This window comes from Carassius auratus, chromosome 41 (genome assembly GCF_003368295.1).
Source record: "Carassius auratus strain Wakin chromosome 41, ASM336829v1, whole genome shotgun sequence".
NCBI classification, from domain to species: Eukaryota; Metazoa; Chordata; class Actinopteri; order Cypriniformes; family Cyprinidae; genus Carassius; species Carassius auratus.
The window spans coordinates 7,864,984-7,888,997 of record NC_039283.1 but is presented as its reverse complement, the minus strand read 5'-3'; the positions used below and the strand labels follow the sequence as shown (position 1 = coordinate 7,888,997).

Below are 24,014 nucleotides of genomic sequence, written 5' to 3'. Positions count from 1 at the left end.
ATTGCCCAATTGCACAGCCTTAAGAGCGTGCATATCATGAATGCTGGGTCTCATTTGTTTTCTGAGAATCTACTGAACCTACTGGTAACTTGTTTGCCACGTAGCAATAAAAAAATATACGAAAAACCTTGATTATTCTGGTTAGTCACATTGTACTGCTATTATTTTGAACAATACTGTATGTAAACACAAAGCTGATGGGGAGTTATGTCTAATTACAATATAAAGTCATTTTTAAGTGTTATTGCTCTTAATATTATTTTCTAAAATAAGGCACATGTAGTATAAAAGAACATATTTTGCAACAGCTCCAAGTCTCACGCACAGTTTTTCACCATCCGAATATGTTCACTTATTTGTTCACTCCTTCCTGATACAGTGCACTCAACTGTCATTCACTATATAGGGATTAGTGAATGAGTGAGTGAACAGATTCGGATGGTGACAAACACTGCGTGTGAGACTTGGAGCTGTTGCAAAAGTGAGTGAGTGATTTCGGACACAGCATATGACATGAGCATTTCAGTTAATTTTCTTTTTTTGGAATTTCATTTAAGTTTTATTTTAAGTTCAGTTAACTATAATAACCTCGCTATCTGTGGGACACTGATGGGAAAGAGAAGGCTCAGGGTTTGTTCACATAACTTAATCGCTCCTTTTATTTTATTAAGAACAAGACAGGGAAATCTCAAGACAGACGTGGTACCTGCATGTAGGTAAGCCAGGTCTGGGTTCTCAATGTCAGGGTGAGTCTCTTTGAGATGATTTCTGAAGTCCATCGGGGCATTGGTGGCATAGCTGCACTTGGGACAGTTATACATCTTCACCCCTTCATGTTTGCCTGTGTGCAGGATGTGTTTTCGGATATTCTCTGCACAGTTAGATCTGATAAAAGAAGGTACACATTCTATGCAAAATCCAAACAACAATCAAAAAATGTTCAACAAAACAGGAAGCCAGGGAAGAACTTGACAGCATCATCATTATTATTATTCAATAATATAATGAATATAAATGTATAAAACCGTTTTTGCTGCTTGATATTTTTGTGGAAAACCCTTATGATCCCCCCATGATTTGTTGAGGAATAGAAACTGCATTTATTTGAAGTATAAATCTAAAATGTCATTACTGACACTTTTGATCAAGATTGTGTTCCACCTGTGCCTCATTTTAACCCTCATTATCTTAGGTATGTTTATATTCCCCTGTTCCGTTCTGTTCTTTGTCTGTTCTTGTAGTTAATGGTTTAGTTTTCTGTTCTCCTAGCATTCCCTAGTCAGGGTTTCTAGGTTTCAGAACCTATTTCATAGTAAAAAGCAAATGATTGAGTGTGTAAAAATTAAAGGTATTTGAATAAAGGTTCAATACACAATTCGGTACTCTCACAATACTACAAACTAGTGCTGTCACAGTAACAACATTTCAGCAAGCGGTAACAGTACTGGTAAAATTTCTCAGTCCTTGGTACAATAGCAAAAACTATTGAAACTATTAAACTATTTTATTTGATCTTCCCCTGCTCTTTTTTTCCCCGGGCAAATGTGTTCACGTAGACGTTTTCAAGGGCCAGTGTGAATAAGGCTAGATTTATTCAAGATCCAAAACGATGTGAACATTATGGAGCGCTCAACACTCTTAATGCAGTGCGTTATATTCATAGCTACTCTAAGCTGGAGGGCACTCTCAAGCTGAAAGTCCAAAACGGACTCATAGGAGTAGTAAGAACGTTTGACATGCCAGGAAATCCCTAATATGGGGAAAGGCATCCAGCTATGGCTGTAACTAAGCTGAATATTAAGCATGAACCATAACTGATGAAACATTAAGAAAATATGTGATTTATGTGTTTTTCAAGTCTCCTCCAAGTAATAAATAAAGTATTGAATGATACATCGCTAACTTTCAATACATAACATTTTTTACAGTACAAAAGCATAAAATATATTTTCTGCCATATTCTGTGCTAAAAATGGAAAATCTGTTTGTAGTATGAAGTCCAACTGTAATCATAAAATTGTCATTAGGAAAACATATCAAAAATATTATAGAATACAAATTGCAGGTTATTTAAAAGACATTAACTATTAATAATAACTAATTGCATTTTATAATGTAATTTTGCATACATAACTAGATATTATTATTATTACATTTGACAATTCTGTCCCCCTCACTTCGGAAATGATTGCTATGCTCCTTCCCTGTAACATAACTGAATATAAAAGTTGAGATATATGCTGTGTTCGCTTCATATTAGGGATCAAAAAGTTTTTTTTGGCTCTACGTAAAATTTATTCTGTGGAAAAGGGGCCAAAATGGTTCTTCTGATGTTGAAGGTCGCAGACCCCTGAGCTAATCAGTCCTGAAGCATCCAGGACAGCAGAGAAGGATGTTTTTGTTCATAACAACAAAAAAAGAGTGAGCCGAGTTTGTTGTACCTGTAGTCACACCAAGGGCAGCGATAGGGCTTCTCGCCTGTATGCACACGTTTGTGGCGCGTCAGATGGGACTGGGTGGTTGAGGCAAAATTGCACAGCTGACACTTGAATGGTCGTTCACCTGCAGAGCAAATTCATTAGAATGAGACAGTGAAACGCCACTGATTTACAAGACCTTTAAAAGGTATGCCCTGACAGACTTTGCTTAGTTATAAATGATTTGTATTTGCAATTTTGAAAAGATACATTTTGATTAGTTTTAATTCTGCTTCTTTACATCCAAATTCGAATTGCAATTCTGCATCCTGTTTGCCCAATTCTAATTCAGGAACTAAACTGAAATATAAGAAAGCGCAGTCTCAATTTAATTCTGACTGTGCATAACCCTGGTGTGTACCTGTGTGCTGGCGCCTATGTTTAGTCAGGGCATGACGAGTTCCACCAGCAAATCCGCAGAGATCACACAGGAAAGACTTCTCTCCTGAAACAGAAAAGCCATGGATAAATAGCACTGTAAAGATTAAGAAGTTGACTTACACACGATTTACACATACACACTTGAAATTATCTTGTTGCTGAACAATGCAATGACATTTTTTTTTTTTTTACTTTGGTTGCAAAGATAGTTCCTTGTCAAATCTAGCAACTAATCAGACCGTATGCAATTTCAGACGAACCTTTTATGCCTTTCCATACAAGACGCAACAATCAAACAATAATAAATAACAGAAGAAGGTATGCACCGTACATAATTAAATTAATAAAATGAGTACATAAGGTGAGTACATAATCAAATTAATAAAAAGTAAACCATTTTAACTTCATTAAAATACATTTAGTAACCGATAAAATCTTTGTCACAGAATACACTTGTTTGTTCAAACAGAATTTCTGTTTCCTTACTAACAAGATCTGAAGAGAAATTAGCCATTGTTCATTTACGGCTATTAAAGTCAGGCATAATGATATATACACACAAAAAAGTTATAGTTATATATATATATTATATATATATATATATATATATATATATATATATATATATATATATATATATATATATATATATATATATCAACATTAATCAATATAATCAGTAGATTATTCTGAGATTTTCACTTTCACTGGATACATGGTTTGCATGTTCTTTCACCCAGTTGTGACATTGATCTCCTGAGTCGGTTTTATTTCTCTCCCTTCCTTCTAGATGCATTTCATTTAAGGTGGTCAGAATTTGACATTAGAATTTGAATTATAGTAAGACATTAGAGGTCATTATACTATAAAAACATTAAGTTTTGGAACTCAAAATGTTCTCAAAAAGCCCCAAAACAGCTTTGACTGAAACCAAGCTGCCAAAACGGCTCATTTTCTACTTCAGAGTTTTTATTACGTAATAGAAATGAATACATCAGCATAAGATTAAAGCCTAAATCTGCATTATTGCCTTTTTATCCCTGCCCACTCACACGTTACACAGACAGACAGATGAATTGGTACAACAGGATCACTGGACTAAAAGTAATTACCTTCTAAAGGATCCTAATATTAGGAAAGTGACTTTTTATTTTTAACTATGTGGATGTCATATAGAGCAGCCAAAACAACTTTGCTTTGCTAAACTTTTCTACAATTTTTTTTTTTATCTGGTCTTTGAAAAAAAAAAAAAAAAAAAAAACTTGTGAGCTAAATTTAGTTGCATAGACATTCACCAAAATAAATATTTCAGCTCTGTTCTTCCAGAATTGAATTGATGTTCTGCCTTTGACTTAATTGATATATAGAGATATAAGTATCCAGATAAAATTGAGTTCTCATGGGTGTAAATGAAACCTTACTAAACAGTCCCATGAAGATTACTGGTTCATTTCAAGACATTTAGTGAATTATGTTAAAGATGTCTTTACAGAACCTTATGTTCTTACAGATCACAATTCACAAAGCTATTTTTCGATCAATAAACCACAAAATCTGAAGATAATTAGAAGATAATGTAAAAAAATAATTACGTACTGGAAAATGAACCAGAACACACTGACAGATGTGCAGTTCCGAGACGATTCAGAAAATATCATTATAGACCTTCGGAATGAGGCAAATTCAACAAATAATTTCGGGGTAAATTGGGAATTAATGAAGCATTAAATCAAAGCCGCTGCCATGAGGAGAGAAAAAGAAACAGCAAAACACAGACGAGAAAATAAGGATGAAATTATTTGTGAAATGTTAAAGCGCTCTGGAAATTGCAGTTTAGATTAAAAAGAGAAAAAATAAATGATCACAACTACATTTAGACGAAATATATAAATATAAAGCAAAGGGAGACTTTATTTGAAAAAGTGTCTTTTTTTTTTTTCAACAGAGAAAAAAGTAAAGAAGATCCATGGCCAAATGAATGGACAGTTAACAGGAAATTTGATGGAAATATCAAGATATATGGCAAGATTAAATGAAGAACTGTATTCTTATGAGGAAAAATAGATTAATGTACAGTTAATCTTAGATTCTAATAAAGAGGTTGCAAAAACGATAAGTGTGCCTGCTATGAAAATGTGTCACCAAGAGATATCTTTAAATGAAGTACTTCATTATAATTAACAAACTTAAAGACAACAAGTCACCTGGGAATGATGGTTAATCAGTGAATAAAAAATAAAAATTAAAAATTAATAAAAAGATTGTATAAATGCTCTAGAAATCTTTGCCCACCAGCCTCAGCAGAAATCAGTGTATTTTCTGAGGTGTTTGTACCTGTGTGTGTCCTGTGATGGTCCTTCATAGCAGACAGAGTCAGGAAAGCATAATGACATGAGGGCCATTCACACTTGTACGGTTTGTCTCCTGTGTGCAGCTTCATGTGGTTATTCAGCGCCCATTTCTCACTGAAGCTCCGCTCACACAGCTCACACTCGAACTTTCTAGTTAAAGAGAACATTAACCAATGAACCACTGCACTGCGACATTCAATGTAAAAGCTGAGATGTCCTTTAATTTATTTGTTCATATATTTTTTTTAAATGTAATCTATGCAAAGTAATTTCATGGTTATGTACTGTTGCTCTTAATACTTATTTTATGTCATTTTTTACACAAACGTTTCAGCACTATGCCTTCTTCAGTGTGTAACAGTTTAATTGATATGTTATAGCTCTAAATACAAGTGCAATTTATACAAATATTCAATAATATCCACATTAGTACTATTTTTTTCTTTATTTAATAACATATATCAAATTTCATATATTTATTCATTATATGTCCAGTAACAAAGAAATGTTGCAAAATTATATCTTGTATTAGCTGCTCTACTCGCAATGTGGTCTTGTCCCTGTCTAAAGATTTATTTTGGAAAATCATTGCATCAATTGAAATTACAAATTAGTGAGCATAAATCTAGCATTAGATGCCAAGAAAAACATTTTAATGAACCAGGACATGATATTAAACCATTAGAATGTATAGCACAGTGAAAGTTGTAGGATCACGTAGAGGAGGCAATATAAATAGAGAATTTTTAAAACGAAAAGCATTTTGGATTTATAAACTCAAATCATTACCACGATTATCGTGTATGACGATATATTTTCTGATGATTTTAATTACTGAACCTTCCATTATGATTATTAGGGCTGTAACGGTTCATAAAATTCACAGTTCGCTTTGATGTGACACATTGGTCTCACGGTTAAGTACATTTCCGATACAGCAAAAACAAAGAAATGCCAGAGAAATTGCCTTGATTTTTTTTTTTTTTTTAGTAAAACTAACATCATGACTTTGAAGTATTCCCGCTGATGTAGCCTCAAATAGCAGATGCGACATACTGGTGTTTTTATTAATCCACCACTCTCTTGCCATCACCCTCATTAATTAATTTTCCAATGTACCGTATTTTCCGGACTATAAGTCACACTTTTTTTTCATAGTTTAGCTGGTCCTGCGACTTATAGTCAGTTGCAACTTATTTATCAAAATTAATTTGACATGAACCAAGAGAAATAAACCAAGAGAAAACATTACCGTCTACAGCCGCGAGAGGGCGCTCTATGCTGCTCAGTGCTCCTCTAGTCTCTCACGACTGTAGACGGTAATAATTTTCAGTTGGTTCTTGATTCTAAATAAATGCGGTTTATAGTCCAGTGCGACTTGTATATGTTTTTTTCCTAGTCATGATGTATTTTTGGACTGATGCGACTTATACTTAGGTGCGACTTATAGTCCGAAAAATACGGTAATAGGATTAATCCAACAAATCGTTCGGTTTGTAATGCGTACGGAACCAAAATGTGATTTCCATTGCAATTAGAGTTACATCATGTTTGATATATGTTATAAATAAAATTTATAAAACATTTATAAAAATGTAATGTGTTAATGTGGATATTATTGAACATATTTTTGTAGATGATAACGTCAACTGAATGGTTTAATAACTAGGTGGAGCAATGAAACTATGTAACACACTGAAGAAAGAAAAGAGCCGATACGTTTGTGTTTCCCATGTGGTAATGAAGGTAAAACAAAATGTACTAGCAGATTTTAAAAAGTTCAAGTGCAGATCTTTGGTTCATATGTGAAGTTATTTCATTGATTGACGCACCAAAAAATATAAACGCAAGAGCGTGATGTAAACAGCTGTGTGTGACTGATTGTCATCTTCAGTTTTAAGCAGCAATGATTGAGATCCAAGCACATTTGGAAGACATAACCAAAATATGCAGTTGTCAAAGAATTTGTCAAATGGATGTTGTGGGATCTGAGTGTATGTCACATTCCAAATTCTTTGATAACATTTTCACTATGATTGTTTCATCAGAATCTCCCAGTGTTCATGTACACCAAGTTTAGTTATATTTGGATGGTGCAATCACAAGATATAGGCCAATTAGTGATTATGGGTCACACCCAAAAAACTAGATCTATTATCTGGCCTATACCTGCTAAATGAAAAAAAAACCAAAAAAAAAACCAACATGACTAAAATGAAGGATAATATTTTAGACAAGGATAATATTTAGATGTACACTTGTTTAGGGCTTAAAGCAAGAATTCCAAATAAGCGCCCTGTGACCAATTTTCACAAACATTGGTACACATGTAATGGGATAAATATTATAGTTGAGGGTTCTTTAAATTAATCCTGCTGTAATGTGATCACGCTTCCTATTGGCTGCGCTGCTGGCTGAGATAGAATGATCTGCAGCAGAACTAGAGAGAACAGCTGTGGATGGAGCTGTGTTGGATCTTTACATGACTAACTGTTCTCTCCTTTCCTCTGCTCTGTGTGCAGGAAATAGTTTGTCATATAGTATTTAAGAATGTACAGTGTTTAGCAAACGTTTAATGCAAACTGTGTTTTGTGGAGCACTTAATTAGCTTTTTTACTGAAATTATTTCATACTACATTTAACAAAGTGGATGATTATCTTGTATTCAACGCATTATACGTTCTCTTTCTATTCATATCATTCTTAATTGATCGTGAAAATGCATTATACGATCACAAAACATTAAAATGAAGAAAAAAAGGAAAGAAAGTAAAGCCATATTGTATTGGCAAAGTCTGTATAATTTCCTAGAGAAATTATTAAATTTCAGAAATTGTTTTAATTTTGTTAAACACAACTTAATGTGAATAAGTGGTGTTTATGGTTATATTGAGAGCAGCAGAGCTAGAGAGAACAGCTGTGGATGGAGCGGTGTTGTATCTTAAAATTACTCACTATTCTCTCCTTTCCTCTGCTCTGTGTGCAGGAAATTAAATTATAATAACATCCACAATCTGAGTGTGTGTGTGCTGTTGAAGAGTGGGGGAAACCGGGCCAGATTAGCCAAAGGTCACACACACACTCACACAAGTTTTCACATGATGTATCAATGTATAAATTTTCGTAACAGTAGGTCATTCGGATTTGACATCAGTGGCCAGCCACTGAATTTTGATTGAATACTGGTGGCCATGTTTCAATGGAAACATTAGGAGGCGTGGCCTAGTTTTCTAACACATGTATACGAAGGCTTTATGTAAATATTTTAACTGTAGCCCACATAAAAAGTTGGTACCCCTTATACATATAAGCATCATTATACTTTTTTATACTATTGCGGTTTAAAGATATTGTTCACTGTTAGTATGTAAATGCATTAACAAATGTTAACAAATGCAATCTGTTGTGGAAACTGTTACAAAGTAATATGATATAGAAGTGTGTGTGTTCAGTGCAGTTCAGAACCTCTCTTTGGGCTGGCCCAGTCCATGCTTCCCCAGCAGATGAGTGTTGAGATGTTTCTTCATCACAAATGCCCATCTGGAACATATGGATATGAAAAATGTATGGACATAAATAAAAATCTGGACACAAATAATTACATTTTTTTGTAAACCATTATTTATTAATATTTTTTTATTAAAGATGTGTGTCTGTGTGCTGTTTTAATGATCTGTCTTCTAATCCAAATATCTCAGTATTACTTGTGCTGTCTGCCTGTGAGATTACGGTTTAAGAGATTTATTTTATTATTAATTTACGCACTCAACCCACACTGTTACAGTGAATGCATGCTGGTGAGAATTTTACAGGAAAGAGTAAACCACAATAACCACGCAGTAACCACAATCCCACTATGAAATTCAGCCCTGTCATCCTTTCAACACATTCAGCTTCAATATGAGTGTAGCTAAAGTAGCACCAGAAGCAAAACACTGACAAGTTTATACTTTTTGAGCATTAAAAAAAAAAAAAAGAAAGAAAAGAAAAAAAAAGCTCTTTGTCTGAAATAACCATCTTTGGAGCTTACAAAGCAAAAAGAAACACAAGGCCAGTAGGGGGCAGTCATGTTCCATTCATTCTCATGTCAAGAACTGGAACTGATGACTTGCTTGTAAGCGGCTTTGTGAATCTCTCTCTCAGAAGAGTATTGCAACAAGCAGCAGAGCACATTAAACACAGACAAGCCATAGTGTGTCAAGCAATATGTGTGTTCCACCGCAATGCAAGAAAATATTAATTGCTCCGTTATCAAAAGTATTTTTACATGTTTGACACTTGCATTTGAACACTGATTATTCAAGGCACATTTCAGTAGTAATTAGATTTATTATATGAAAACACGTTGCATTTATTATATAATTGGTATGTAAAACACAATTCATAAATGGGTTGTAAAGTACTAAAAACCATGTAAAGGAAATGTACTACCGAAACAATGACTTTGTAAGACAGTGGCCGTGAAAGACAATAAATCTAAAATGAAAAATCCAATTATTCTCCTAAAATAGCTTAATTTGACAAGAGGGCGTTTTGATGTGAAGACAAATGACTAGGCACAGGGCCATCTTAAGTGTTTCCGGCGCCCTAGGAAAGACATAATAATTATTAAACTGTTACAAACATTACAACCGCACTTAAAAATAAAATGTAAAAAATCAAAGATGCAAAAATCTGTAAAATATATATATATATATATATATATATATATATATATATATATATTAGCATGCACAAGTTCTCATATGAATTAAAATAACAGTAATGATTACATAAAATACCTATTAGAGATCAGATATTTTGTCTGATAATGTCCAGCATAATTACCCACATTTTTGCATAGATTTTTTACATCTTTTTTTTTTTTTTTATACTTTGCCCAGATTATTCTTGAGAGATCGTGACAAGCCTTTGGAAAACAGAAGCGCTGTTTCTGCAATCCAAACATCCTTGAAACACAAAGGCATCTCAAATAGCTTCTAAGAAAACATTTTGAACATTTCCCACATCTGCTGATAATGGTACATCTGAATTGATGCCGATATCAATCCTTTTTTTTTGTTTCTCTTACTGTTTGCTGATTCTGTGTATTCTGTTGCTGTATTTATGTCACTTGATGCTTGAAGTTATGTCAATGTTTTGTCATTTTCTAGCTTTTCTAGCTATTACTTATAAATAACTTTCCTTGGGTAAATTGCATGTCAATAACAAATATTTGATCAAAATGCATCTTTTAGTCTTAATTATTGCATTTTTTGTTTGTTTAACATACACGCATGCCATCTTTATTTAAAACATTTACAGAGTGTATAAAATGTGAGATGTAAAATAATGAAATGTAAGCTGTGCATCTTTTAAGCACATTAAACAGTAAAACACTCCTGTCACTGGCTTGAATATGTATGTACACTGCCAATTCTGCGGTTATAACTTTATATCTCACATATGTGAACTTCTCTTTAGTATTATTACTTTATATTGCATTTCTCCTAGTCTTGTTAATTCCTGGGAGCAATAAACTACCTTTTTACATAGCAATAAAAAAATATGCTGTATTACACTCATTTTATCATTTGTAAATGGATTTTTATACACAAACTAAAATGTCTGCATCCATTATTGTTTTTCATATTTTATTGTGGATATTTTGTTTTCTCTGAACAAACGTGCAGTTAACAAATTATCAGACTTCCAGAGAATTCAAGTTATTCTGTTTAATATACAATACAACAATCCATAAGCCTAGGCATATTTAAATAACGATTCAAGACAAACCATTTCCAAGCTGAAGTGGCCAAGAGCAGTCTAATCTGGTCTAGCTACTGACAAATTGATTTAAATGCTAAGAAGCGTGCCTGCAGGGAGCAGTGCTCATGCGTGACGAATTGGGTGCTACTACGCGGAAAAACATGCAGTCTTAAAGGCCACATTTGTATGGGCAATTCTGAGTCCCCAATTCACCTAACCTGCATGTTTTTGGATTGTGGGGAAAACAGGAATACCTGGAGGAAACCCACACCAATACATGGAGAACAAGCACATAGGACTACACAGAAATGCCTCATGACTCAATTTTGCTTCTAAAGCATTGTTTTTAGGAGACTTATTTTTTTGCACAATGATACAAGAGGAATAGCATGTAGTAGTAATATCAATAGTAACACAGAAATAAAAACAATGGACTTGTGACATGGTTCCTGAAATAATCAGGCCTTCACTTTAAGCTTTACTTTCATGACAAGTGTTTTTTTTTTTTTTTATTTCTTTTTCTGATTTAAGAAAAAAGCAGGAGAAATACAAAGCAAGTGTCTCAGAGCTATGAAAAGAGTGACTGTTTCACCTCAAGCAGTAAGATACAATGTGCAGAAGTGAAACGCACAAAAGGAGAAAGAAATCATTTAGCCTTTTCCCAGCTGCATTTAGTATTTACAAAATATAGATTACTGGGAATCCATACATCTACAAGTCATTCACGATCTTACAGCATCCAAAATGCTATGACACTGCTAGAGGAGGAGTAGAGTGAGAAGTGTCTGGTTCCCACAGTGAAGTTTATCCATCTATAGGGATATATGACTGCTAAAATTGTGGGGGAGCTGTGTTTTATCAATGCTGTAATTAAATCATACACCACTATGTGATTGAACACAAAAATGTGAAAAATAATATACCACCCTCTCCTCATTCCCTGCATTGTAGGGCATTTTTTCAGCCCTAACCCTAAACTTTATACATTCACCCAAAGTGTAAAACCTTCAATATCTATATTTTATATTATTTTTTTTTATATTATATTATATTACATTATATTATATATATATATATATATATATATACACACAGACACACACATTTAAATACAGCAATTACTGTCATTAAACTGTCTAAATTGCTAATGCACATCCTTAGTCTGTGTCCAGTGAGGATTACATATTGATCAGGAATATTTTTATTCTCACTTAGAACGTGATTTATGCAACAGCATGAATCAGAAGGGATTAAACATGATCCAGGCAATCTTTGCTGTCATAAAACTCCAATTTAAATTCTGATGCTCGCGTGGAAAAAAAAGGTTTAAGCATAAAAAGGCATTTGTTTTTTTAAATTAAGGGATTATTTGAAATAATTAGGGATGATTAAAAGTGCCCTCATGTAAAGTCTGATTGATTGTGCTCCACCAAATATAAACAGCCAGAAACAAAGGTGAAAACAGCACTTAGATAGTAAAGGGTTTTTTACATTTGCTCAAAATATTAGTAGGATTTTTAACAAAAGGCCATTTATTAACCTGATTTTAATCCATTGATTGTTACGTTTAGTTTAAAAGGGTGTGTCTCTTTTAAGACTTCAGTGTATATGCCTCTGATGAATGGGAAATAACCCTGCATATGTAATAAATATTACATGTGAAACTCTTACTACGTTTGTACCATTACAGCTGAAAATATTACACTGTATACGATCACTGTCATGTCTGTGAGTGCACAAATGCAAGGATCTCACCACTGCAGCCTGACTTCGGCACTCTCATGAATGCTTTCATCATAGCCAACACAGTGCAAACACAATGAGAGCAAGATATTCATTGTACACAATTCATTGTGATATATATAAAAGATAATTGAACCTATTACAATCAATAATGCGGTCTACACTAAACTGGAAGTGGCACGTCATTCTATTTCTGAAGTACGCCAAGCATTTGCGCTACTTCTGATAAGCAGGATAAATGGATTTCCAACAATCTCTTTGATGCATTCAATGTAGACAGCCCTTAGAATGGTCCTGCCTGGTGTCGCCCCGGTGTAACACTTACTGCTGTCGGCTCAATATCCTTCTGTAATAGTTTGTTTGCAAGACCTGCATCGAATTGCAGCTGGTTTACCAAAATAGTAAATAACACTGATAATATTGTTATTATAATGAAGTTAATAATAATGATTATATTGTCACAGTGGCTCCTGTCAAAGGGTAGCATATATTAGGCAGCACATTAACATTAAGTACTTGAATTTCATGGGTTGGAAGCAGTTAAAACAGTCAACCGAAAATATCAGAGTTATTCTGACAAGGACCAAATAATGATGAACAGAAAGACTGGGTCAGAGGATCTCCAAAATGACAAGTCTTGTGCAGTGTTAATTTTGACAGGGATTTTTTGAATTAGTCTTAGTCTTTATCTTTATCTTTGTCTTTTAGTCAAACTGCAGTTACCAACATTTATTTTGGTAGTTATTTTCTATGTACTCTATGATAAATTTGAATCAATGATTGAATTTGGAAAAACTTGAATAAACTATGACAATTTTCATTTTTGGGTGAACTATCCCTTCAATAGCAGTGAAAAGGTAGCAACTTAAAAATTTTTAGTTGTTCATGTATATTTAATAATTTATAATAAATAAAAAAAAAGCAGAATAAGATAATATGACAAATACAAAAGAGATATGAATTAAACTCATTGTTTCAGATACATTAGGTTTACTTAAATCATTTACATTTACATTACATTTACATTTATTCATTTAGCAGATGCTTTTATCCAAAGCGACTTACAGATGAAGACAGTGGAAGCAATCAAAAACAACAAAAAGACCAATGATATATAAGTGCTATAACAAGTCTCAGTTAGGTTAACACAGTACACGTAGCATGGGATTTTAAATAATGTAATAAATAAAAAGAAAACAGAATAAAAAAAAAGAATAAAGCAAGCTAGTTAGAGGTCTTTAAACATACACACATATATATAATTGCATAATAAATGAAAAGGAAAATAGAATACAAAAAGATTAGAAAGGTAGTTAGATTTTTTAAGAATAGAATTAGAATATTGAGTGAAGTTAGAGGGTTAAATAAAGATGGAAGAGATGTGTTTTAAGCCGATTCTTGAAGATGGCTAAGGACTCAGCTGCTCGGATTGAGTTGGGAAGGTCATTCCACCAGGAGGGAACATTTAATTTAAAAGTCTGTAAAAGTGCCTTTGTGCTTCTTTGGGATGGCACAATCAAGCGACTTTCACTTGCAGAACGCAAGCTTCTAGAGGGCTCATAAGTCTGAAGTAACAAATTTAAGTAAATGGGTGCAGAGCCAGTGGTAGTTTTGTAGGCAAACATCAATGCCTTGAATTTTATGCGAGCAGCTATTGGAAGCCAGTGCAAATTGGTGTGACGTGTATTCTTTTTGGCTCATTAAAAATGTATCTTGCTGCCGCGTTCTGAATTTATTGTAAAGGTTTGATAGAATTGGCTGGAAGACCTGCCAAGAGGGCATTGCAATAGTCCAGGCTGGACAGAACAAGAGCTTGAACAAGAAGTTGTGCAGCATGTTCCGAAAGAAAGGGCTTGATCTTCTTGATGTTGAATAAAGCAAATCTGCAGGATCGGACAGTTTTAGCAATGTGGTCTGAGAAAGTCAGCTGATCATCAATCATAACTCAAAGGCTTCTAGCTGTTTTTGAAGGAGTTATGGTTGAAGTGCCTAACTTGATGGTGAAATTGTGATGGAACAATGGGTTTGCTAGAATAACAAGCAGCTCTGTCTTGGCAAGGTTGAGTTGAAGGTGATGGTCCATCATCCAGGAAGAAATGTCTGTTAGACAAGCTGAGATGCGAATAGCTACTGTCGGATCATCAGGATGGAATGAGAGGTAGAGTTGAGTGTCATCAGCATAGCAGTGGTATGAAAAGCCATGTTTTGGAATGACAGAACCTAATGATGCCATGTAGACAGAGAAGAGAAGAGGTCCAAGAACTGAGCCCTGAGGCACCCCAGTAGTTAGATGTTGAGACTTGGACACCTCACCTCTCCAAGATACTTTGAAGGACCTATCTGAAGTGTGGTTCCTGAAATGCCATTTGCCAGTAGGGTTGATAGGAGGATCTGGTGATTAACCGTGTCAAAAGCAGTGGACAGATCAAGCAGGATAAGTACCGAAGATTTGGATTCTGCTCTTGCCAGTCGTAGAGCTTCAACAACTGAGAGCAAGACCGTCTCAGTTGAATGTCCACTTCTGAAGCCAGATTGGTTGCTGTCAAGGAGATTGTTGTGTGTGAGAAATGTAGAGACTTGTTTGAACACAGATCTTTCAAGTGTTTTTGCAATGAAAGGAAGAAGAGAAACTGGTCTGTAGTTCTCTAAAAGAGATGGGTTTAGGTTGGGTTTCTTAAGGGTCTAAATGATGAGGGGAAAACACTAGTGTGGAGGGAAGTGTTGATGATGTGAGTGAGTGCAGGTATAACTGCAGGTGAAATGGCTTCAAGAAGATGAGATGGAATAGGATCAAGCAGGCAAGTAGTAGGGTGATTAGAAAGGATGAGTTTTGAGACTTCTGCCTCAGAGAGTGAATAGAAGGATGTAAATGAGTGTAAGTTTGCTGGTGATATGAGCTTGAATGATTGTTGAATGGCATCTACGCTAATATTATTCCATTTTATTCTTATTCTGAGGTCACCATAGTCACCCAGAACCTTTCTGTTCCCAGGCCAGATGGTCACTGCAGTCACCTGGATCCAGACCATATCCAGTCTATATGGTGGATCATCACCTAGAGATGACCTCTACAGCCCTGTCAGCAAAGACCATGTCAACTAAACACACTAAGGATGTCCCGATTTTCACCACTTTTTCACTTCCGATACCAATGCCGCAGCTTTTGCCAATTCTGATATCAATCCAATATTTGTATTTTATTCTCGAACTAATACTACTTATAATGATAAAATAAATGGAAGCACTTTGCTCAATTAGCAATAAAATAAAAAATATAGAACAAAGATACACATTACAAAAACACATAATACACAAATAAAAATAAACAGTGTTTGAGGTACAATAGTATTTAGCAATAGCATTAAAAACATTTAATGAACAAATAAAAATAAAAATTATTATTTGCAAATTACAATTGTACCTAGACAGTATGGCTATGATTTTATTAATACAGTTGTCTGTTTGATTTTATAGTCTCGAGTATTCAGAAATGACACACAATAAAACCAAGGATTAGTTTTTGTAAGGGTTGTGATATCCATGTTTTTGTTGAAGAAATTATAGAGGCTAGCATTTCTATCGCCAAAAGGTGGCCAAAAATGAAAGATTAAGTAGATATTTTAATTTAATTAATTAAATGGAACATTGAAACTCTAAGAGGATATTAAGGCAGATGCGACATTAAAACACGTTATTAACAATGTTATCAAAATTCAAAAAAGATTAACATGATTATAAAAGTACCTAAAAGTGATGCACAGGCCTCATCTTGGGCTTTTTTATTTTCCTTATCTTGGTACCAGACTACTGTTGTCTTTTCCAGGGCAAAGTTATGAATATTTGCAGTATGACGGCAGCCGCAAACATGAGGCCAGCATGCGGGCGGCTGCGGGAATGACGCGACACGTGTGCTTCACCTGTCTACTGTCTTCACAGTGAAATGCATTTTTTTTTTATTCTGTTTACATTTTTTTCCAAAAAAACCTGGGATGGTGCCCCCCTGGGAGTTGGTGCCCTACTGCGTACTCTGTGTGGGAGCTGCATAATACAACTAAAATCGCTTCAAAAGCAGATCGTGGAGACATTTTTATCATCCACGATCTAAAAAAATTCATATTGCACACCCCTTCCCTCGGATGAAATCACAGACCGGACCACAAGAGCACTTTAACTCTCATACTCATGCGACTATAATTGGCTACTACAGTTATCACGTGTCAGGCTCACAGCAAGGGAAATGTTAATATTCAAGCATTTAGGAAATGGTTTAAGATAGATTTTCCCATGGTTTGTGCTGGATGGGTATCGGATCATATTTTTTTCTTCCCTCCGATCTCCGATCTAGCATTCTGGGCCATAATCTGAACAATGACAATGTTGTGGATCGGATCGGGACATCCCTAAAACGAACCCTAGAGACAGAACCCCTGTGGCAACCACGTCTGCCATCAGCACAAGAACACGTGAATCAGATGAGTCCTCTGCTCAATCTGACATACATTGCAGCCTGGAATTAACCCACAGCATGCTTGTTTCGTCTCATCAGAGGAAAAGAGAAGTAAAATCTTTCCTAGGACAACAACTATAATATTTAACCTCAGACAAACTGCCAAAACAAAGTGAAAGAATCTATTTTTGTTTTCTATGGTTGAAGTTTGGTATGCTTTATGTTCAGCCACTTGAAAAAAATTGTTTTCCTGACAGTCAACACTCCGAGAGAAGATTCCAAACCCCACATGATAGCACAATACATTAAATTACACAGGCAGCATGAATGTGCACTAACGGAAGACAATAATTTTACTGGTAAACACCTAGTTGCACAACATACATCTTAAATGCGTAGTTATACAGATCACCAAACAACTCTATGTATGCTCTAACAGTCTATGAATTTACCATAAATTCAATACAAAGTTTGAAATCAAACTTCCTTGCACTGTGCAGGTTATTGCCCAACAAAATTTCCCCAAAGCACCATCGAAGTTGTACTCAATATTTTTTTTTTCTTGTATGCATCTTCCTAACAATATAAATATATGTTTCAGAACATAATTGGCTAAATTTCATAACTAAAAAGGCACACAATGTATAAACTAGGGCTGTGCGATTAAATAAAATCGCGATTTGAGTGTGCACGATTTCTAAATCGGTTTAAAGCACAATTTTCCCCAGCCCCAACCTCCCGCAGTATGTTATCTGAACCAATCAGGATGCAGCGCACCTAAGTGGAGCACGAGAACTGAGCACACCAGGCATATGACTAACTCCATGTTCACACACTCTGTCTGTGATGCGTAGCCTTTTTTTTCGAGCCCATGTTGACGGAGCAGAACGTTCACACTGCACGCAGTAAACAGATGAGAACAGAAAAGGTTATAAATAGAAAGGTGCGAAAAGATTTAATATCTTGCGCATGAGCACAGAGAGTTGTGAGTACACAGGACACAGGTTGAGCGAGAGGAGACACTTTAAGGCAGTGTGTATCTGAGCCTTATACAGTCTATGATCTGAGCACGCGCATCTGGTTTTGTTAACAGAGCAGAGGAAATCTGCATGCGAGTGGATAGATTCGCACTCGTGCATTATTTTAATGTGCTTTCGCGTTACAATAATTCGCTCTTGTTGCTGCTTCTGAGGCACCACTACAGTGAGCTTTATGACCAATGCATGGCAAAAAATAAAAAAATAATAATAAAAAAAACCTTCCCTGGTTTTATTATTTCTTTTTATTATAATTTTTTGCCATATGTCTAGATTTTGTTTGACATCTTTACTTAGTGATTATTTTGAATGAAGTCTGTTCTAGAGATATGTTACAACTTTTTGATAAAGCTCTCATTGGTTTTCTTTTGGAAATAGGTTTCAAATTTATACTGGATGCATTTATGACTGTAAAGCATGCCTGTGTGTGTGTCAAAATCGTGATTAAAATCTAAATCGCATAATTGATCCAAAAATCGTGATAGGTTTTTTTTGTCCATATCGCACAGCCCTAGTATAAACCCAGTATAGGGACGACATTCAGAATAAACATTCATCTGACGTATTTGTACTTAAAAAAAAATAATGTAATCCTTTCTTGGACTCACCCACAGATGTGACACTTGTACTCCCTCATGCCTAGATGTCTCTTAACGTGGTTGCGGGCATCACCGAGCTGAGCGGTAGCAAAGTTACAGATCTTGCACATGAACGGTTTAGATCCTTTAGAGAAAAACAAAAAACAAATAAACAACAACAACAGCAATTAAAAATAAATAATAAAAGACATTGCATTTTCTCCATTACATTGTCATGAGGGTTAGTGAATGACTTTAATTTCATAATAAATTTTTTTTTAAAGGGGAGGGTGAAATGCTATTTCATGCATACTGAGTATTTACACTGTTAAAGAGTTGGATTCCCATGCTAAACATGGACAAAGTTTCAAAAATTAAGTTGTACGTTTGAAGAATTTTTGTTCCCAAAATACTCCTTCCGGTTTGTCACAAGTTTCGGAAAGTTTTTTTCGAGTATGGCTCTGTGTGACATTAGATGGAGAGGAATTTCCTTATACGGGTCCTGAGGGCACGTCTGCCGGAAAAGCGCGCGCTCCCGTATAGCGAGGCTGAGCAGCACAGACATTTCACTGATCAGAGCGAGAGCGTCGTGAAAAGTCACAAAAGAAGTGTGTTTTTGGTTGCCAGGGCAAGACAACCCTGCACAGATTACCAAAAAAAAAACAGCATTAAGGGGCCAGTGGATGGAGTTTATTTTTACAGAGCATCAACGGAGTTGTGCAAGTGTTTTTGTTTGTTCCCTTCATTTCGAAGATGCATGTTCACAAAGCCCAGTTTGACGACGGATTTGCGTATCGTTTATTTCTTAAGGATGATGCAATCCCAAGGAAAAAGGGTCATGATCGTGTGTTGGAACCGCAAGCGGTGAGTAAAACTGCTTCAAATATCTCTGCCTCCTTGTTAGTGCATCCCATCCCATGCCAGAGACCCGGGTTCGAGCCCCGCTCGGAGCGAATCGTTGCTGCTGCTGCTTTCGTTTAGTTTCAGCCTCTGGATCTGATTCTGGATCATAAATAAACGGCCGAATCTGACTGTAAGCCATGGTTTGTTTTGGATGATGGGTTTTCCCTCACGGTAATGTCACAGCTTCCACATGCTCTCAACGCAAAAGCCTATTCGCACTCGTGATTTTTTAGCTCCGCCCACGTCACGCCTCCAGCCGGTCGTGTTTTTCCGGGAAAAATCGGTACAGACTATCTTTCTCTTATGAATATAATAAAACTAAAGACTTTTTGGATTTATGAAGGATGCAGTACTACTCTATATGTACTCAAGATTAACAGGATATTGAGTGAAAACGAGCATTTCACCCCCCCCCCCCCTTTAAGAGAAATACAGTATACCTTTAAGAAAAGACCTGCAAAATTGTGAGAAGGGATGAATACACATATCTAGATCAATGGAATGGAAACATGAGCTGCTAACGTGTATATAAACACAGTGCTGTCCTTTACTCTGAAACATGCCACACAACAGGCTATATAATGAATTAAAAAGCTGCCTTTGATTTCATTTTATTTTTTTCTATTAATTGTGAGGCTCTATTTATTTATTTAAATTTTACATTGGGAAACCCTGGCACACAGCAATGTGTCTTGAATAAAATATATTTTGGGTTCTTTTTAGTTATCACTTAAGACACATTTTATACAATACAGAATTATATTTTTTAATATGTAATTTATTATTAATTATAACATTTCTGGCATTAGGTTTATACCTTTAGTAAAGATATAAAATATTTGTTATTATCTAATGTCTAAATCAGAGATTAAAAACGAAATGCTTTGCAAAGCTTTTATGGTTCATTCAAAGGAAAATTTTGCTATTTTTCATAATGGTTCAAGAGTTCTGAGGTCTGCTTAAGGTTAGTTGTTAGAACAAAAAAGAAAACACTGCTTTATTTCTTAAAATAAATAAATACAATTATTTTTAAATAAGTAAATTATTTGTGCATATTTAATATTTAATGTATTAGTCTGCAGCAAAAGTATGGCACTCTCTACAGACTATAGGTGCATCTAAAACTTAGAAAATCATGGAAAAGGTCTTTATTTTTGTAATTTAATAAAGAAATTCTTTTATTATTGATTCATTGCACAAAAACTGAAATTAGAAATAAAAATTGGTTTTAATTCTGATGGTAACGACTTAAAACTTTTTTTTTTGATTAGTTTGATTAATTTTGAGTATAAATACTGGGTACCTCTTTGGCTAGTTTAGAACATGAAACCTCAATTATGGGAAAGACTACTGACTTGACAGTTGTCCACAAGACAATCATCAACACCCTCCTCAAGGTGGGTAAGCCAAAGAAGGTCATTGCTGAAAGGGCTGGCTGTTCACAGAGTGCTGTATCAAAATATATTCATAGAAAGTTGACTGGAAGGAAAAAGTGAGGTAGGAAAAGGTGCACAAACAACAGGGATGACCACAGCCTTGGGAAGATTGTCAGGAAAAGCCGATTCAAGAACTTGGGAGAGCTTCACAAGGAGTGGACTGAAGCCAGAGTCAGTGCATTAAGAGTCACCACACTCAGACGTCTTCAGGAAAAGAGCTACCAAGCGACTTCTGAAACAGAAACATCATCAGAAGTATCTTACCTGGGCTAAGGAAAAAACTAACTGGACTGTTGCTCAGAGGTTCAGTACAGTCGTGGCCAAAAGTTTTGAGAATTACATAAATATTGAAATTCTCCGCCTCACTGTGCGTGCAGATGCGCTCACACCTGCCTGCTGCCATTCCTGAGCAAGCTCTGCACTGGTGGCACTCCGATCCCGCAGCTGAATCCTCTTTAGGAGACGATCCTGGCGCTTGCTGGACTTTCTTGGATGCCCTGAAGCCTTCTTTACATGAATTGAACCTCTTTCCTTGAAGTTCTTGATGATCCTATAAATTGTTGATTTACGTGCAATCTTAGTAGCCACAATATCCTTGCCCTTGAAGCCATTTTTATGCAACGCAATGACGGCTGCATGCGTTTCTTTGCAGGTCACCATGATTAACAATGGAAGAACAATGATTTCAAGCATCACCCTCATTTTAACATGTCAAGTCTGCCTTCTAACCCAATCAGCCTGACATAATGACCTCCAGCCTTGTGCTCGTCAACATTCTCACCTGAGTTAACAAGACGATTACTGAAATGATCTCAGCAGGTCCTTTAATGACAGCAATGAAATGCAGTGGAAAGGTTTTTTTTGGGGATTAAGTTAATTTTCATGGCAAAGAAGGACTATGAAATTCATCTGATCACTCTTCATAACATTCTGGAGAATATGCAAATTGCTATTATAAAAACTTAAGCAGCAACTTTTCCAATTTCCAATATTTATGTAATTCTCAAAACTTTTGGCCACGACTGTAGTCTTTTCAGTGGAAAGTAAATTTAGCATTTCATTTAGAAATCAAGTTCTGGAGTCTGGAGGAAGACTGGAGAAGCACAGAATACGGTTTCTAAAGTCAGGGATGATTTGGGTGATGTGACGTTTGCTGGTGTTGATCCATTGTGTTATATCAAGTCAAAAGTCAATGCAGCCATCTATCAGGAGATTTTGGAGCAATTTATGCTTCCATCTGCTGACAAGCTTTATGGAGATCCTGATGTAATTTTGCAGCAGGAATTTAGCACCTCCCCACAGTACCAAAACCACTTGCAAGTGGTTTGATGACCATGATATTACTGTGCTTGATTTGCCAGGCAACTACCCTGACCTGAACCTCACAGAGAATCTAAGGGGTATTGTGAAGAGGAAGATAAGTAACATCTAACAAACACCACAGAGGAGCTGAAGACCGCTATCAAAGCAACCTGGGCTTCAATAACACCTCAACAGTGCCAAAGGCTGATCGCCTCCATACCACACCGCACTGAAGCTGCAATTTGTGCAAAAGGATCCCCAACCAAGTATTGAGTGCATAATTAAACCTGCTTTGGAGATCTTGAACATTTCTGTTTTGTAAATCTTTTTTGATTGAATATTTCAGAAAATATTAACAATTTCTAGATACTAAATTTATGATTTTCCTAAGGTGTATTTTCATAACCATTGAAATATTTCAGTTTGTGTGCAATGACTCTACAATATAAGAGTTTACTTTTTTAAATTAAGCTACAAAAAAACAAAAACCACACTTAATTTGGCCCAAAGGAACACATATGTACATTGAATGAATTATTCACTATCTGTTACATAGTGCATTTTGTGTCATTAAAAATATTAAATGCGTGAACAAGTGACCAACTGTAAATTTTGAATGCATACATTTTCATTCTTGAACATTTTCAGAAATTTAAAATTTTTATGTAATAGGGACTTTTACTAACGCCAAGAAAGGAGGATCTAAGGTCCTGTCCATACTGCAAAGGTTTGGGAGTGAAAACAATGCATATACAGGTACAGTAATAAATTCCATAAATTATTACTTTGTGTAAAGTGTGTGTAAAGAAAACAAGAATCAAGTAAAATTTGTTTCTATGCTCTAAGTTGATGCTTCTAAACAGCATGCTTCCTCTGGACAATAATGTACATGTTAGCATTAGACCACAGGGTTGATGGGAGCATTCTCAAATTAGTTCAGTTACAGTACAGTACAGACTATGCTGATATAATCAGTTCAGCTTGTGTGTACAAATCAGGATTAATCACACAGAAGAGTAACAAGTGTGTACATGGCCTAGGAGTTTCCCAAGCAAGTAATTACCAATATTAATTAAATGTAATATGCTGCTAGTAGTAGGGATGTGATTTGGTGTGTGTTTCGCGATATCTGATTGGTCTTGCAAGAACGTGCCAATATCCTTGCAAACCAATTTGTAATTTACATTAGAGCTGCTCAATTAACCTCTTAGCCTGCACCCCGACGCCCTCGTCTTCAAAGCCACTCAACTCGCACGTGTCAGTGTTTATGAATAGATTAAATGAAACGGGACAAATTTAATCTTGACAATCTATGTATCACTATGACAGACTGCTGTTTTTCAATGGAAAGCTTATAAAGACTGTATTTGCTACATTTGTGTAAGCAGTACACATACAAACATGAACATTAGAAACGCTGTACATACCAGATCTATCGTAATAACGAGTCATAAACACATCCACAGCTGTAAATCCCGGTTTAGTTAGGAAAGTAAGGGTCCACTGAACGACATCTCATAAAGCACGTTTAGTCCAACGAAGCAATAACGTTGTAATATGGATCATAATTCCTTTGTTTACGTTTCATTTCTTTAGCTACAGAATTGTTTG

At 35.4% G+C, this 24,014-nt stretch overlaps 1 protein-coding gene across 2 annotated transcripts in view; it reads right to left on the bottom strand.

Annotated features, from left to right (window-relative positions):
• The window catches only part of znf407 (zinc finger protein 407), a 43,961-nt gene that overhangs the window by 5,641 nt on the left and 14,306 nt on the right, over positions 1–24,014 (bottom strand). For both annotated transcript variants that reach the window (XM_026228793.1, XM_026228794.1), the window contains exons 3-8: positions 18,793–18,907; positions 8,675–8,749; positions 5,193–5,359; positions 2,839–2,922; positions 2,442–2,562; positions 707–885 (exon numbers count right to left, since the gene is read on the bottom strand). In XM_026228793.1, coding sequence (XP_026084578.1) covers positions 707–885; positions 2,442–2,562; positions 2,839–2,922; positions 5,193–5,359; positions 8,675–8,749; positions 18,793–18,907 — 741 coding nt within the window. The remainder of the gene's footprint in view (positions 1–706; positions 886–2,441; positions 2,563–2,838; positions 2,923–5,192; positions 5,360–8,674; positions 8,750–18,792; positions 18,908–24,014) is intronic.